Genomic DNA, 16288 nt, shown 5'->3' with positions numbered 1-16288 from the left:
AATAATTCAACTTGCTTAAAAACAGTAAATTCTCAATAAAACACCATATCAACTAGTTTGGCATGATCTTACATTATAACTTTATATTAAATAAAGGTAATGGAATACAATTGTTCTAAATATTACATTTACTCTGGTTACCATGGAGATCAGGAACCATTTACATTGTTTTTACACCTAAAGACGTGATGTAACCCAGTGTCCAATTGGTGTAACCAGTATTTTTTCATAGAAATCAGACTTTATACAGGTAAATAAATGTGAACCATTAAGCATTTATTCATGCACTCATTATTTCTGACCTCTCTGCATGTGTTTGAAGTTTCTCTTTGTTTACCTGGAGAAGCAGAAGAAGATGTACATGATGGTTGTTGCCAGGTCTACACTCTGCTTCCAGTCCTCCCTCAGGACTCTGGCCAAGGCTCCGAGGGCCGTTTCTGCAGATAGACACACATAGAAAAAAAAACAAAATCAAACAACAACAACAATTGGTGTGATGACTCTTAGCTGCAACTCAATGTGTCGAAAACAAACAACATAATTCTTGATTTCCGTAAGTGTCCACCTGTCACAGCCAAAGCAGTGGAAATAGTCAGTAGAAGTATTTAGGCTCCATCCTGGACAATAAACTGTCTTTTGAGACCAACTCAGAGGTTGTTTTATCTGAAGAAACTGAGGTGTTGACAAAAAGCTTCTTAAAATGTTTTATTCATTTTTAACCTTTGTGTCGTCCTCCCGGGTCAAATTGACCCCGTCTGTTTTGACTGTTCCTTCTTTCCTCCCTCCTTCTCTCTTTCCTCCCTTCCTTCTTTCCTTCCTCCATCCCCTTTCTTCCTTCCTTCTGTCCTTCCTTCATTCCTCCCCTCCCTCCTTCCTTCTCTCTTTCTTTGGGAACGTTACACACCCGTTAAACTGTGATGACTGTATGTATTTATTTATTTATATTATTTATTTATATTGTTATGTAAGATTCATTGTGTTGTTGGCATGCCAGATATGCATGTTGTTAACTTCTGTTGCAAACCAAAGATTTTCAAATTCAAATTCAAAGACACAAAAACAAAGACGCAAAAGGAGGCGAGGCAGGAATGAAAGGCTGGAGATGAGAAAGGAGGAAAGAGGAAGGAAAAGTGCAGCTGGAGGTTAATTTAAAGAGCCTCGGGGGGGGGGTAGCGATGAGGTCGGAGGCTCCTGGGGATAGTTTGAGCTATGGGTGCTCCTCAACGTAAAGACAAGGGTCTCTGGGTTCGTCTCCTCTTTCCTCGCTGACCTCAGGCCTCTCGGTTCACACGAACGCTCGGCTCTTATCAACGTCGGAGCGGTTGATGCGGCGCGACAGACGGAGCGAGCCGACGATGCATTGTGACAGAAACAAATGAAGCGGTGCCCATCGGACGGCGGCCGCGGAGGATGACGGCGCCGCCGCCGCGCTGTTGTGCGAGGGAAAACAACGCGGTTGTCACGGAAGGGAGCCGAGCTGGAGCCGAGCTGTGTTTTCTTTTTAAAGTCGACGGGGAGCAAAAGAAGTAGATGAGCCGATGAATTCTACACTCAAGAAAAAAAACATCTTAAAAAAAGTCGACTGTTGCAACATTTGACATTTTGTGATGATTAGATTTCCAGAGAATTAACACATTTCAAATAAGAAGTTCATTCTTGAGCATGAAATGAAATTAGACCCTTGACAACTCTTAAGTGCATCTGCAGGTCCTTTTCTCAGCAGATGGAGTTTTGCTTTGTTCATGTGATGAGTGATGATGCGTTCATATTAAATGTTAAATGAACACTAAAGTCATAAAGTTGTAATTGTGACTAGAAACTAAGAAAAGTGCATGAAAATCAAGCAAATAGGGAAACATCACATTAGCCGGAGTGTGGTTCATGATGATTAAACCCAATAAACGTTATCCCGAGGCACCTAGACCTAGGCAAACATGTCTGGTATCTCAGTTAGTTCGTAGCAGCGTTTTCAACATCATACTGAGATCTGTAATTTAATTTTATCCAGAGTAAACTTACCAAAAATTCATAATACTTTATAGAAAATGCTGTTTATACTCCTAAAAGGCAAATGTTCTAATTGTAGGGAACATTTCAGGAAAGAAACAGGTTAATTTTGATTGGCTTAAGTTCATTTTTTTCTCTGTTTATCTATTTTATTATAAATCAAATTAAATCCTTCACTGCAGCTTGATGCTTAAATTGAGAGAAATGTTCTTTATAAATATCCTGTATGTCTCACACAGAGACCTGTAGAAGCCGATAACGTAATAACGACCAATAACGTAGTAAATTTGCCCGTTTTTTTAATGTAAGATGTCAATAATGTTATAGAAGTCCTGAGCAAATCATGTAATATTTATGACGTTATTGGCCTGGTATAAAAAAATCCTTTGCAAATGTAAGTGTTATTTATTGGATATAACTGAAAATGCCTACAGAGGGAGAGAGTGTGTGTATTTATTTTCACAGTTATATCCAATAAATAACATTTAAATAAAGTGATATTAGTAAATTATTACATTATCAGCTCCAGTTATTACATTTGTAAAGGATTTGAAATGAAAATAACCCATGAAACACATGTTGCTGTTGGCTGTGAGCATGTTGTTGGATGTCAGCTGTGTTCTTGCATTTCTTCACACACAGATAAAGAAGAGCGATAAAAGAAGAAAACATGTTATTTTTGATACAGAATGAAGTATTTCCCAATGAAAACAGAGGAGTGACAGGCAGCGTACCGTTCTGTATGAGCTCCTCCAGGTTGTCAGGGTTACGGGCCAGCTGGAAGATGAGTGTAGCTCCGCGGATCTTCTCCTGGACGTCTTCATACAGCAGCTCAACATACTCGTCTATGCTGCTGATGCTCGCCTCCTCGTCCAGCTGGAGGACGAAACAACCGTTTAACTCACTGAGCTCAGAGTCTGGACTGAGAAAGCACTGTGTGTGTGTGTGTGTGTGTGTGTGTGTGTGTGTGTGTGCATATATATTATAAATATATATATACACACACACACACACACACACACACACACACTGTACTGTGTACTGTACAATGTTGCTTAAATATGATAAGATATAATATGACACAATAAGATACGATACAATACAAAACAATACGATATGATACGATAAGATACAATATAATACGATAAGATACAATAAGATACGATACGCTATAATATAATACGATATGAAACGATAAACTACGATAAGCTACGATATAATATGATAAGATACGATATGATACGATAAGATACGATAAGATACGATATGATACGATAAGCTACGATATAAAACAATAAGATACAATATAATACAATAAGATACAATATAATACGATAAGATACAATATAATACGATAAGCTACAATATAATACGATAAGATACGATAAAATACGATAAGATACGATATAATACGATAAGATACGATATATTACAATACGATAAGATACGATACGATAAGCTACGATATAATACTCTAAGACATGATATTATACGATATGCTAATCGTTTATTAGTCTCATGGTGAAATTTATAGCAGCAAAGTGGAGAGTAAAAATATTCAATTAAAATAAAGAATAATAAACAATAAGTAAGCGAACAAGCAACATGAACAATAGGAGACAATAGGAAATATAAAAATAGTAACAGTATAAAGAGGAGGAATATTAGTAACAGCTCTGTGCAGAAACATATTAATATAAACAGTCTTTTAGTTCTTACCTCCACTCCTGCGTACGGTGCGAAGTCTCGAGGTGAGATGCGTTTACTCTCTTGGTTTTCTGTGAAAGTACAATAAAAAGACTAAGTTAAATCCCAGAATATGGCAGGACGTGTGTATGAAACATTACATTACAGGGCTTTTCATTTAAAACAACACATAAAAGGATGTGGTGACACGTGGTGACCAAGTGCTCCGAAAACGTGAAAGAACATTTTACAAATAGGCTTCATTTGGATAAATCTTACTTTTTACTTTACTTTAATAAAATATATTAACAGTATTACAGTTAAAATTTACAGGAGCTTTTGGCCTGGCTCAACATCTCTGCATGGATGTATTATAAGATAAGATATATAAGAGCTGGATATTACACTAAAAAAAGCGTTGATTCAGTCCTACAAGAAAACTCGGCCCACAGACTTTACATTGTGATGACATCATCGATTTTTAAAGTCTCTTTTCTTGGCTTGAGGAAAGGTTTACAAATAGAAAACCTCCATGGATCAAAAAGTCATAATTGAGCTTTTCTGCAGTTCGAGGAGTCTGCATGATTTTTGGGATGCTGGACTTTTAGCTGCAATACCGCGAATGACCACTAGGAAAAATCAACTCTTATAAAACATCCATGCATCTCTGCCATCGCTGCCGATTGGTGTGAAATGCATTCTGGGATACTGTCCCAAGCTTTGGCCGACCAATGGTTGAACTTCATCACTCAGTCAGTCAGTCACAGACTTTGTAGGATTGACCTCGCTGTTAACATCCAGCCAGAAACACTCAACATCACAAAGAGTCCTCTCACGATAAACGACTTAAACTTTCACCTCAAAAGAATAATTTAAAAAAAGTTGTTAAATCTTCCGTACCGTCCGACTGTTTGCGGTTTTGCAGATAGAAGAGCAGCTGCTCCACCTCGCGGAGTTTAGACGAGTGAATCAGCCGACACTCCTGCACCACTTTACGAGCCAAAGACGACGTGTTGGTGTTGGCGCTTAAACTCTTCAGGCGAATGCTGAGAGGAAAACAAAGAAGAATTAAAATGTGAAAATAAATGAATGAATAACTTGCAAACATTCTTTTTTTGTGGACCCAGCATCAAATTTCTTTTAATCCATTTTGAGAGAGGAAGGGAGGAAGGAAGGAAAGAAGGACAGAGGAAAGAAGAAAGAAAGGGGGATGGAGGAAGGAAAGAAGGAAGGGAGGGAGGAAACAAAGAGGAAAGAGGGAGGGAGGGAGGAAGGAAGGAAGGAAGGAAAGAAAGGGGGAAGGACAGAAGGAGGGAGGGAGGAAGGAAGGAAGGAAGGAAGGAAGGAAGGAAGGAAGGAAAGAATGGGGGAAAGAAGGAAGGAAGGAAAGAAGGAGGGAGGGAGGAAAGAAGGAAGGAAGGAAGGAAGGAAAGAAAGAAGGGGGAAGGAAGGAAGGAAGGAAGGAAGGAAGGAAGGAAGGAAGGAAGGAAGGAAGGAAGGAAGGAAAGAAGGAAGGAGGGAGGAAGGAAGGACAGAAGGAAGGAAAAAAAGGGGATGGAGGAAGGAAAGAAGGAAGGGAGGAAAGAAATAGAGAAGGAAGGAGGAAGGAAGGAAGGAAGGAAGGAAGGAAGGAAGGAAGGAAGGAAGGAAGGAAGGAAGGAAGGAAGGAACAGTCAGAACAGACGGGGTCAATTTGACCCGGGAGGACGACGCGAAGGTTAAACAACATTTACGTGTCTACCTCAGTGTTTCTTTGTGTCCATGTGGTTTAGGTTAAATTTAAAGGGTTAAAAAGTGAAAATAAACGTATGAATAACTAGCACACATTATTTTTTTGTGGACCCAGCATCAAATTTCTGCTTTTAATCCATTTAGAGAGAATATATTAGAGGATTATGGTAAAAATGTCTAAGTGGTGTAACCATAAAAACTTTGTACCAAATAATTCAACTTGCTTAAAAACAGTAAATTGTCAATAAAACACCATATCAACTAGTTTGGCATGATCTTACATTATAACTTTATATTAAATAAAGGTAATGGAATACAATTGTTCTACATATTACATTTACTCTGGGGAATCAGTTTCCTTTCTTTCCCTCTCTCCTTCCTCCGTTAATCTTTTTTTCCTCCTTCCTCTCTGTTTCTTTCTTTCTATCCTTTTTCTTTCTCCTTTATCTTTCTTTCTGTCATTCTTTCTTTCTCCTCTTCCTCTCTTTATTTTTTTCTTTCTTTCTATCTTTCTCTTCTTCCTCCTTTATCTTTCTTCCTTTCTATCTTTTTTCTTTCTTTCTTTCTTTCTTTCTTTCTCCTCTTCCTTTCTTTCTTTCTTTCTTTCTTTCTCCTCTTCCTCTCTTTATTTTTTTCTTTCTTTCTATCTTTCTCTTCTTCCTCCTTTATCTTTCTTCCTTTCTATCTTTTTTTCTTTCTTTCTTTCTTTCTTTCTTTCTCCTCTTCCTTTCTTTCTTTCTTTCTTTCTTTCTTTCTAGGTGGATATGTAAATCAGGAACCATTTAAATGTTTTAAATGAAGTAATTATTAGTATAAATCCACTTAAATACACTGTAGGTGATAAAATATGTAATATTTATCATTCTTTTGTGGTTACACCATTTGACATTTTCAGGAGCATTCAGTCTTACTTTTGGTAAAAAATGGTGCAAATGTCATTTCAAATGATATAAAACCAACAAAAATACTAAATGTACATTTTAACAAACCTGATGCTGCTTTTAAAACTAGTTTAACTGATTTATGAATTCATCATCTTGCCGACACTTATTTGTTTTGACCCATTACGCAACAAGTTATAATCAATAACAAGAGGAAAGAAGGATAGAAGGAAGGAGGGAGGGAGGGAAAGAGAAATGGAAAGAGGACGAGAGGAAGGAAGGGAAGAAGGACAGAGGAATGAAGGAAGGGAGGAAGGTACGGAGGAGGAAAGAAAGAGAGAAGGAGGGAGGGAGGAAGGAAAGGAAGGAAGGAAGGAGGGAAGGAAGCAAATAGGAGGGAGGGAGGAAGGAAGGAAAGAAGGAAGGAAGAAAGGGGGATGGAGGAAGGAAAGAAAGAGAGAAGGAGGGAGGGAGGAATGAAAGGAAGGAAGGAGGGAAGGAAGGAAATAGGAGGGAGGGAGGGAGGAAGGAAAGGAAGGAAGGAGGGAAGGAAGGAAATAGGAGGGATGGAGGAAGGAAAGAAAGAGAGAAGGAGGGAGGGAGGAAGGATTTTGATCATTATAATTTGGTCACAGTTCAATACTCAGTCTTCTAAATCACCTATAATATGTTATACACTATTAAAAAGGTAACGTTCAGTATGATGATATAAATCTAGAAACTGTTTATTCTTCTTACATTTTCTGACATTCTTTACGTTCTCCAACCACAGGCTCTCCCAGTTCTCCCAGTATCGTCGCCTCCACCTCATACTGGACCACGAGGGCTTTCTCAGTGGGGTGGACGTCCAGCGAGCAGCCCTTCACTCTCCTGTTGGACACACACACACACACACACACACACACACACACACACACACACACACACACACACACACACACACACACACACACACACACACACACACACACACACACACACACACACACACACACACAATGATTTTACTAGCTATAGTTTCCCTTTTCATGTATATTAAGATCATTTTTTGTTTATACCGCCTTGTTCCAGTGAAGGGAAACCTTATTTATCATGTGATACAATTCTGTTTTAAATATATAATATATATATAATAATATAAAAAGTGTTTCCAGGTGTTAGATTGTCCCAGATTATGTGTTTCAGGCTGAATACTGGGATGCTCACTGTGAGGCTGAATGTTAAAATAATCCAAATTCAAACAATAAAAACTAATCTGGTCATTAACACTAAAAGCATTTCAGTTATTACAATATTTCTGCTGTCAGAGATAGTAACGTATATTAATAATAATATGATTTGCAATCTGTGTAAAACATGTTAAAAGCATTGCAAGATTAAAACCATTAATAACTGTTAGTTTTGTACTTAAATGAATGTTTTTGACCAATTTAACATGATTCAAACCAGCTGTCTCATTTTTTAAACCACATTTTCTAAAGAGGAACAATGAAAATTTGAATTATATAAAAAAAAACACGACACGTTTTCACCATATTATCGCGTATTTTTCGGCATTTCATTAAAACAATCTGATACAAACCGGTTGCATTGTTTCATTTATGACACATTTATATTAAAACCTGTTATTTCTGAGCTCTGCCTGCCCTGCCCCATGACATCACATGGGCGAAGTCATGTGATTTCATTGCATCACACTCCAGGTTTAAATTGACATCAGTCTTAATTATTAACATTTAATAATCATTTTTAAAGAAGGTACGTGCAGCAGTAAAGAGGCGCAGCTCTGAGCTTCCTGCAGCCGCACACAGAGCAGCTCTGAGCGGCTACAGGAGCAGATGTTACCTGGTCATGAACGGAGCCTCTCCTGGCTGCAGATGCTCCATTTTTATTTAGATGAAAAGGAAAAGACACATGAGATGTGGTTCCTCCCAAACGGTACCAGCTGATGCTGAGAAAAAAACACCGGGCGGATGTTTTTTATCTGTTCGGCTTGTTGCCAGGCGACGGGCGGCACGGAAGAGACTGCTGCCACCTGCAGCCGCGGAGGATGGAAGCCACCTGTTGGTGAAGGATGACGTCACCTTTATCGAACGTGTTAAAGCTGTTAGTAAAGGATGACGTCACCTTTATATCTAGTGTGTGTTTAACCTGTTAATAAAGCATGACGTCACCTTTATCTAGTGTGTAAACCCTGGGAGAAAGAAAGAAAGAAAGAAAGAAAGAAAGAAAGAAAGAAAGAAAGAAAGAAAGAAAGAAAGAAAGAAAGAAAGAAAGAAAGAAAGAAAGAAAGAAAGAAAGATCTTTAATTTACTTATTTGACTAACAAGCTCATAATACTGCAGTACTTTTACTGTAATACTGCATACTACATCACTCATACTGCAGTACTTTTACTGTAATACTGCATACTACATCAGTCATAATACTGCAGTACTTTTACTGTAATACTGCATACTACATCACTCATTATACTGCAGTACTTTTACTGTAATACTGCATACTACATCACTCACACTGCAGTACTTTTACTGTAATACTGCATACTACATCGCTCATAATACTGCAGTACTTTTACTGTAATACTGCATACTACATCGCTCATAATACTGCAGTACTTTTACTGTAATACTGCATACTACATCGCTCATAATACTGCAGTACTTTTACTGTAATACTGCATACTACATCGCTCATAATACTGCAGTACTTTTACTGTAATACTGCATACTACATCGCTCATAATACTGCAGTACTTTTACTGTAATACTGCATACTACATCGCTCATAATACTGCAGTACTTTTACTGTAATACTGCATACTACATCGCTCATAATACTGCAGTACTTTTACTGTAATACTGCATACTACATCGCTCATAATACTGCAGTACTTTTACTGTAATACTGCATACTACATCGCTCATAATACTGCAGTACTTTTACTGTAATACTGCATACTACATCGCTCATAATACTGCAGTACTTTTACTGTAATACTGCATACTACATCACTCATACTGCAGTACTTTTACTGTAGGATATATGAAAAATCTCAGATGTTCTGGGACCCAAAAGTTCATTGTGTTTGACCCCATAATATCCACATAATATTTACTTTCCTACAACACGATATAATGGAATTATCAGCTGTTAAGATGTGGAGGAGTACCCATTAATTTCCCCGTAATCATTCATTGCTTCGGTGGTTTGTGTTATGCCAAACATGCAGCAGGAGTAGTGAAATGTGTTGTTCCTGTTTTAGCCTGGATGCCTGTGCAGATGTGATGGATGGCCTGGCTGCAGGGTGAAGTCAAACAGCCACCAGGGTGAGTCTGGGTTGGATAACACCGAACATGACCTGAGGTTACGTTAAAAAAGGATCTGTCAACTTAAGGTTTCTTACACCGCCTGTTATGTAACGGCTTCAATTCCCTCTTTACTATTTATACCAAGTCCTGTCTTTTCAAATTTTGTGTACTACTGCTTCGGTTCAATAGTTGAAGCTTAGTGAGGACAATAAATGTCACCAGAAGAAGAAGAAAGTGTTAAAGAGACACAGAAAAACTCCACAAAAATATCTCTATGTTATCAATTATTCAGTCTTAACCCTCCTGTTGTCCTAAGTCAGGAAGGAAGGGAGGAAGAAGGAAGGAAAGGAGGGAGGACGGAAGGGAGGGAGAAGAAGGAAAGAAAGTGGTAGGGAGGCAGGAAGGAAGGAAGGAAGGAAGGAAGGAAAGGAGGGAGGGAGGAAGGAAGGAAGGAAGGAAGGAAAGGAAAGGAAGGAAGGAAGGAAAGGAGGGAGGAAGGAAGGAAGGAAGGAAGGGAGGAAAGGAAAGAAGGAAGGAAGGAGGAAGGGAGGAAAGAAGGACATAGGAAAGAAGGAAGGGAGGTAGGAAAGGAAAGAAGGACGGAGGAAGGAATGATAGAAGGAAGGAGGGAGGGAAAGAGAAATGGAAAGAGGAAGAGAGGAAGGAAGGGAAGAAGGACAGAGGAATGAAGGAAGGGAGGAAGGTAGGGTGGAGGAAAGAAAGAGAAGGAGGGAGGGAGGAAGGAAAGGAAGGAAGTAAGGAAATAGGAGGGAGGGAGGAAGGAAGGACAGAAGGAAGGAAGAAAGTGGAGTAATTTCTGTCAAGAGTTTACAATAAATGCCAGTTTCATGGGTGAAAACAACAACAAAAAAGATTGAAATTATGTTTTTATTGTTTGTTTTACACTTGTTTTAATAATATAATAAACTTTTAATACACTTTTAGGGGGAAAAAGTTGTTTTCAGGGAAACATTTCTCATGTTAATTTTGGGGAAAATCTCGTAAAACCTTCTTTTGAAATGAGCTTTTTAATTTAAGAAATACACAAAACAACCTTTTACAGTAAATAAACAACAATAAAACAAGAACAGCAGCACGTAAAAGTTACTAATATAATATGAGACAAAGCAATAAACTGCAGTCAAATACATAGAAGGGATGATATTATTAAATATAAGAATGGTTGGAATATCTTCTTCCTTCTTGATATGCATAAAAAAATAGACCAAAATTTCATCATAAATGTTGATAAGATTTAAAAGAAGCAATATATGTCTTTAATGCATTAATTAAAATCAGGTCAAATCCTTGAATTGTCCCCTCTGGACTCATTAGAAGTTAATTAATGTGAGGAATAAACAAACGAGCAGACGCTGTAATTAATACTGTAACCTGGTAAATCTGCTCTGCAGGAAGAATCTGCTGCTCTCAGTCTCCCATGTGACAGCTGATGTCACCGCTCTAAATTTAGTCGGTGGCTCGTGATGAGACATCAGAATATTATTTATGTTAGAGGTCAGAAATATACAGAATTCCCCCGGAGACGGAGGGATTATCGGTGCTACGAGGAAGCCTGCAGATCATTCGTTTTAAAAAATGCAAATAAGACACAACTGTGGTTTATATTCAGGGCTGCTGTGGTTCTAACACGTCGTCTAAAAAGCTTCATCAAGGTTTATTTTAGGTCAGAATTTGGATTAAAAGCGAATTAACCTTTGTGTCGTCGTCCCGGGTCAAATTGACCCCGTCTGTTTTGACTGTTCCTTCCCTCTTTCTCTCTTTCTTTCCTTCCTCTCCCCTCCTTCCTTCTTTCCTTCCCTCCTTCCTACTTTCCTTCCTTCTTTCCTCCCTCCCTCCTTCTCTCTTTCTTTCCTCCCCCCTACCTTCCTCCCCCCTACCTTCCTCCCTTCCTTCTTTCCCCCTTCCTTCTTTCCTTCCTTCCTCCCTTCCCCTTTTCCTTTCTCCCTCCCTCCTTCCTTCTTTCCTCTGTCCTTCCCTACTTCCTTTCCTTCCTCCCTTCCTTCTTTCCTTTCCTCCCTTCCTTCCTACCTCCCTCCCTCCCTCCCTCCTTCCTTCTTTCATCCCTCTCTCCTACCTTCCTTCTTTCCTCCGTCCTTCCTCCCTTTCCTTCCTCCTTTCCTTTCCTCCCTTCCTTCCTTCTTCCTCCCTTTCTTCCTTCTTTCCTTCCTTCTTCCTCCCTTTCTTCCTTCTTCCCTTCCTTCCTTGACACGAGGACAACAGGAGGGTTAATCAGCAGAAAACCCAGCAGCAGCTTCATGATCGTCACTGCATAAGTAAACACATCACAGAGCTTTTAAATGTCACATGACACCGTTTTGTTCAGAAGAAGCTCGGCTCATAAACTATTGTAACTATTTCTGACTAAACTAAACGCAAATCAATCAAACACTGAGCTCCTGACTGACTGAGTGAGTGAGTAGCACAAAGCAGAGGTTAAAGGACCAGTGTGTAAGATTTAGTGGCTTCCAGCTGTGAGGTTTGGAGATTAAAAACAAAGGTCTTATTTTCATTGGATTACACACTAATCCCTATTTTATAGTTAATTAATCATTGAAAGACATTTATTTATTGTTATATTCCATTTCTGCTGAGTCTGTTCCACCAGATTCCAGTCATTCAGTAAAAAGTCCTCACTAATATAAACTGTAGTGTTGGATTAAGGAGGTCTTTAAAGTTCTGTGTCAGAAATCTGCTTCTAATACAAGTGGAGTAATTTCTGTCAGGAGTTTACAATAAATGCCAGTTTCATGGGTGAAGACAACAACAAAAAAAGGTTGAAATTATGTTTTTATTGTTTGTTTTACACTTGTTTTAATAATATAATAAACTTTTAATACACTTTTAGGGGGAAACGTTGTTTTCAGGGAAACATTTCTCATGTTAATTTTGGGGAAAGTCTTGTAAAACCTTCTTTTGAAATGAGCTTTTTAATTTAAAAAATACACAAAACAACCTGTAACAATAAAACAAGAACAGCAGCACGTAAAAGTTACTAATACAATATAAGACAAAGCAATAAACTGGAGTCAAATACAATGGGATGATATTTTTAAATATAAGAATGGTTTTAATATCTTCTTCCTTCTTGATAAACATAAAAATTAGACCAAAATATCATCATAAATGTTCATAAAGATTCAAAAGAAGCAATATATGTCCTGAATTTATCCATTAAAATCACCTCAGCTCCAACAGAGGCGTCCAGCTTCATTTTTATGTAAACAGTTCTGTTATCGTTGGGCTCCGTTTCAACCCAAGTTTCATGAGTTTTATCCAGTTAAGCTTGATATTTCTCCTTCACTGAGTCACTTTGTTTGGCCTGTCATTGGTGTCATTTTGAGAGTAATTCAGACTCACCTTTATTCCTAGGCTCAGCCAGGGCGTTGAGGGGTTCCAGTTTGGTGACCTCAGGATTGGGTCACTGCTTGTTGCAGATGATGTGGTCCTGTTGGCTTCATCGGACCGTGACCTCCAACTCTCACTGGATCGGTTCGAAGCGGCCGGGATGAGAATCAGCACCTCCAAATCCGAGTCCATGGTCCTCAGCCCGAAAAGGGTGGAGTGCACTCTTCGGGTCGGGGATGAGATCCTGCCCCAAGTGGAGGAGTTCAAGTACCTCGGGATCTTGAGGGAAGGATGGAGCGGGAGATCGACAGGCGGATCGGTGCGGCGTCTGCAGTAATGACACAGATCTGTTGTGGTGAAGAGATAGGGTGAGAAGCTCGGTCATCCGGGAGGAGCTCGGAGTAGACCCGCTGCTCCTCCACGTTGAGAAGAGCCAGATGAGGTGGCTGGGGCATCTAGTTAGGATACCTCCCGGGTGAGGTGTTCAGGGCACGTCCCACCGGTAGAAGACCCCGGGGGAGACCCAGGACACACTGGAGAGACTATGTCTCCCGGCTGGCCTGGGAACGCCTCGGGATCCCCCGGGAAGAGCTGGACGAAGTGGCTGGGGAGAGGGATGTATGGGTTTCCCTGCTTAGGCTGCTGCCCCCGCGACCCGACCCCGGATAAGCGGAAAGAAGATGGATGGATGGACCTTTAGTTCTTGTAACTCACCCAACACTGAATCCACTCTTTTGTTCTTCAGCCTCTTCAACAGATTAAAGCTCCTCTGCAGGTCCAGTAATTCCTTCCACTGACACATTGACTACTGGTCATCCAAACACTTTAACTCTTTGTAGAAGTTAATGCAGCAGGTGTTTGTTTTTAATGAAGATGTATAAATGAGCTTGTTGTCTGCAGTGCTCACCCAGCATACACTGTGAAATAGGCCTGAACCAATCCTTCAAATATCTCTGATTATAGAAACCATCCACAGTGTCTGACTGGATGGTTTTTGGTATATTTGAACATACTACTAATGTCATACAAAATGTGCTTTAATTCCTTTCCAGAAATGAAAGAAATATTAATTTCACACATGTCAAACAAACAGTGTCAAAGCATCAGCGGCCATCTTGGATCCAGAACACAGTCAGATGGGGCTTTTCCATTATACAGTTCTAGCTCTACTCGACTCGACTTGGTTTTTTTTGCTTCTCCATCAGGGATAGTACCTGGTACCTGGTGCATTTTTAGTATCTGCTCTGCCGAGGTTCCAAGTGAGCCGAGCCGATACTAAATGTGACGTCAACAGACTGCCGGCCACTGATTGGTCAGAGAGTCAGTGGAAGAAACATGAGCCGTCCCACACAAGAATCAAACCCAGCATTTTTAAATACCAACAACAGCGTTACAGCGATTGGTTTCTCTTCTCTTGCTTTGTGTGAGACAGAAAGCCTCATACAGCAGCAAGTACACCATCGCCTCCATGTCCTCCATTGTTTATGTGTTTGTGTCGCGTATAAAACGAAGTCACGGCAGTTTCGTGCAGCCGTGCTATGACGAACCATCTCACGTTGAGGAGGAACTATATGAAGAAATGGAAAACGACGTGCCTGGTACCAAACCGAGTCGAGCCAAGTAGTGCTAGAACTGTATAGTGGAAAAGCACCATGACTGTCTAGTTTTAGAGGTTCAGTCCAAGTTTAGATCCTCTTAACATGAAGTTTGAGACTTGAACATAACTTAACCTTTGTGTTGGCCTCCCGGGTCAAATTGACCCCATCTGTTTGACTGACTGCCTGTTCCTTCCTTCCTTCCTTCCTTCCTTCCTTCCTTCCTTCCTTCCTTCCTTCCTTCCTTCCTTCCTTCCTTCCTCCCTCCTTTCGTTCCTTCCTTCCTTCTTTCCTTACTCTTTTCCTTTCTCCCTCCCTCCTTCCTTCTTTCCTCCCTCCCTTCCTTCCTTCCTCCCTCCTTTCGTTCCTTCTTCGTACCTTCCTTCCTTGACTCGAGGACAACAGGAGGGTTAAGACTTGTTGGTCTCGACTCAGGACTTGTTTCACTTTACTTGAAACTTCTTGGACTTTACTTGTGATGTTATTAACTTTACCTTGGACATGTCTTGACTTGAGACTAGCTGCACTTTATGTGGCACTTATCAGCCTTTACTCAGAGCTTCACAGTCAACACTTACAAGACTTGTCACGTGCATAACAACAGACCTCATGCAAGAAGCCTAACCCTTCTTAAAGTGCAGGTTCGACTGATTTAGGAACATTTGCTCATACTTAAAATGTTCTCAGTCAGGAACAAAATGTATGAGTGACGAATAGATTCATCTCTGCCTTTCTTCACTGGCTTTCAGTCATCGCTCGCTGACAGCTGCCTCAGTGTCTCTCCAGTATCATGTTGAGCTGCAGCTGACAGTGTGACATCACCTGTAGGTTCATATATTCTGCTGTTATATCTCTGTGACTGTCACATGATCGCCTCCCAGCACGGAGCGATTTGCTTTAGAAAAACAATTTTTTTTGCATCTAACTTCAAATCGTTGCAGAGCTGCTCTGATTCATGTGTTATAATTGTTTCAAGTCTCCTGTTGTCACTCCTACATTTGTCATATTTGTTGTTCTGGTTTCTGAAAGCAGAACTTAAATCTGTTCAGTGTTTTTTTTTCTTTTTGTGACTGAACCTTGCCCACAAACGGAGCAGAAAAAGGAGCAAATTTTGGCTCTAATCTGACTTTTATCAGGCTGAAACAAACAATTGTTGAATCCCATGTAAGATTTTCTTATTTTCCTCTTATTGCAACATTCATGCATTTAACACTAACACTAACCGAGGTTTTAGAAGTTCAGGTAGTGCTAATGTTGTTTCCAGATTTGGAAAAAGGAGCTAATTGTGCTGCAAAGACATGTTTCTATTTAATCAGAAGAGAGTTAAAACACCTTCAGGATAGTGTAAGTGTTTTTCTCTTAAAGACTTTCTGTGCATCTGTTTGTATTTTAAGTTTTAAAATAAATTAAATTGTGCATGTGTCAATATGACTTAAGACCTTTTTGTTCTTTGGTGTCTTGAAGAAGTGTGCAAGTACAAAATAGGAGTCGTCATGCATACAAACACGAGAAGACGCTGCTAATTTTAGGCACCACAATTTATGGCAGCAAGGCCTCGAGGTTAGACGTATGGACTCCCTCTTGTGCTGCAGGAATTTGGAGCCTGAAGTTGAGTCGCCTCCGTCCAGGCAGCTTGCTCGTCTTGACACAGCGACCCCACCACTCCCCCCCTCCCTCCCTCCCTCACTCCTCTAAAGCCAGTGTCCCTAGC

The 16288-nt window shown here is 39.9% G+C and overlaps 1 protein-coding gene across 1 annotated transcript in view; it reads right to left on the bottom strand.

Moving 5' to 3' along the window:
* kifap3a (kinesin-associated protein 3a) overlaps window positions 1-8191 on the bottom strand; it is a 44579-nt gene extending 36388 nt beyond the window's left edge. The window contains 6 exon segments of the mRNA XM_062424885.1: window positions 338-437; window positions 2742-2883; window positions 3727-3785; window positions 4594-4739; window positions 7044-7175; window positions 8151-8191. Of these exon segments, the coding sequence (XP_062280869.1) occupies window positions 338-437; window positions 2742-2883; window positions 3727-3785; window positions 4594-4739; window positions 7044-7175; window positions 8151-8191 (620 nt within the window).
* Between the last annotated feature and the right edge of the window lie 8097 nt (window positions 8192-16288).

Source organism: Scomber scombrus, chromosome 8 (genome assembly GCF_963691925.1).
Source record: "Scomber scombrus chromosome 8, fScoSco1.1, whole genome shotgun sequence".
NCBI lineage: Eukaryota > Metazoa > Chordata > Actinopteri > Scombriformes > Scombridae > Scomber > Scomber scombrus.
Note: the sequence above shows the minus strand (reverse complement) of the source record. Positions and strands in the feature narration are given on the sequence as shown.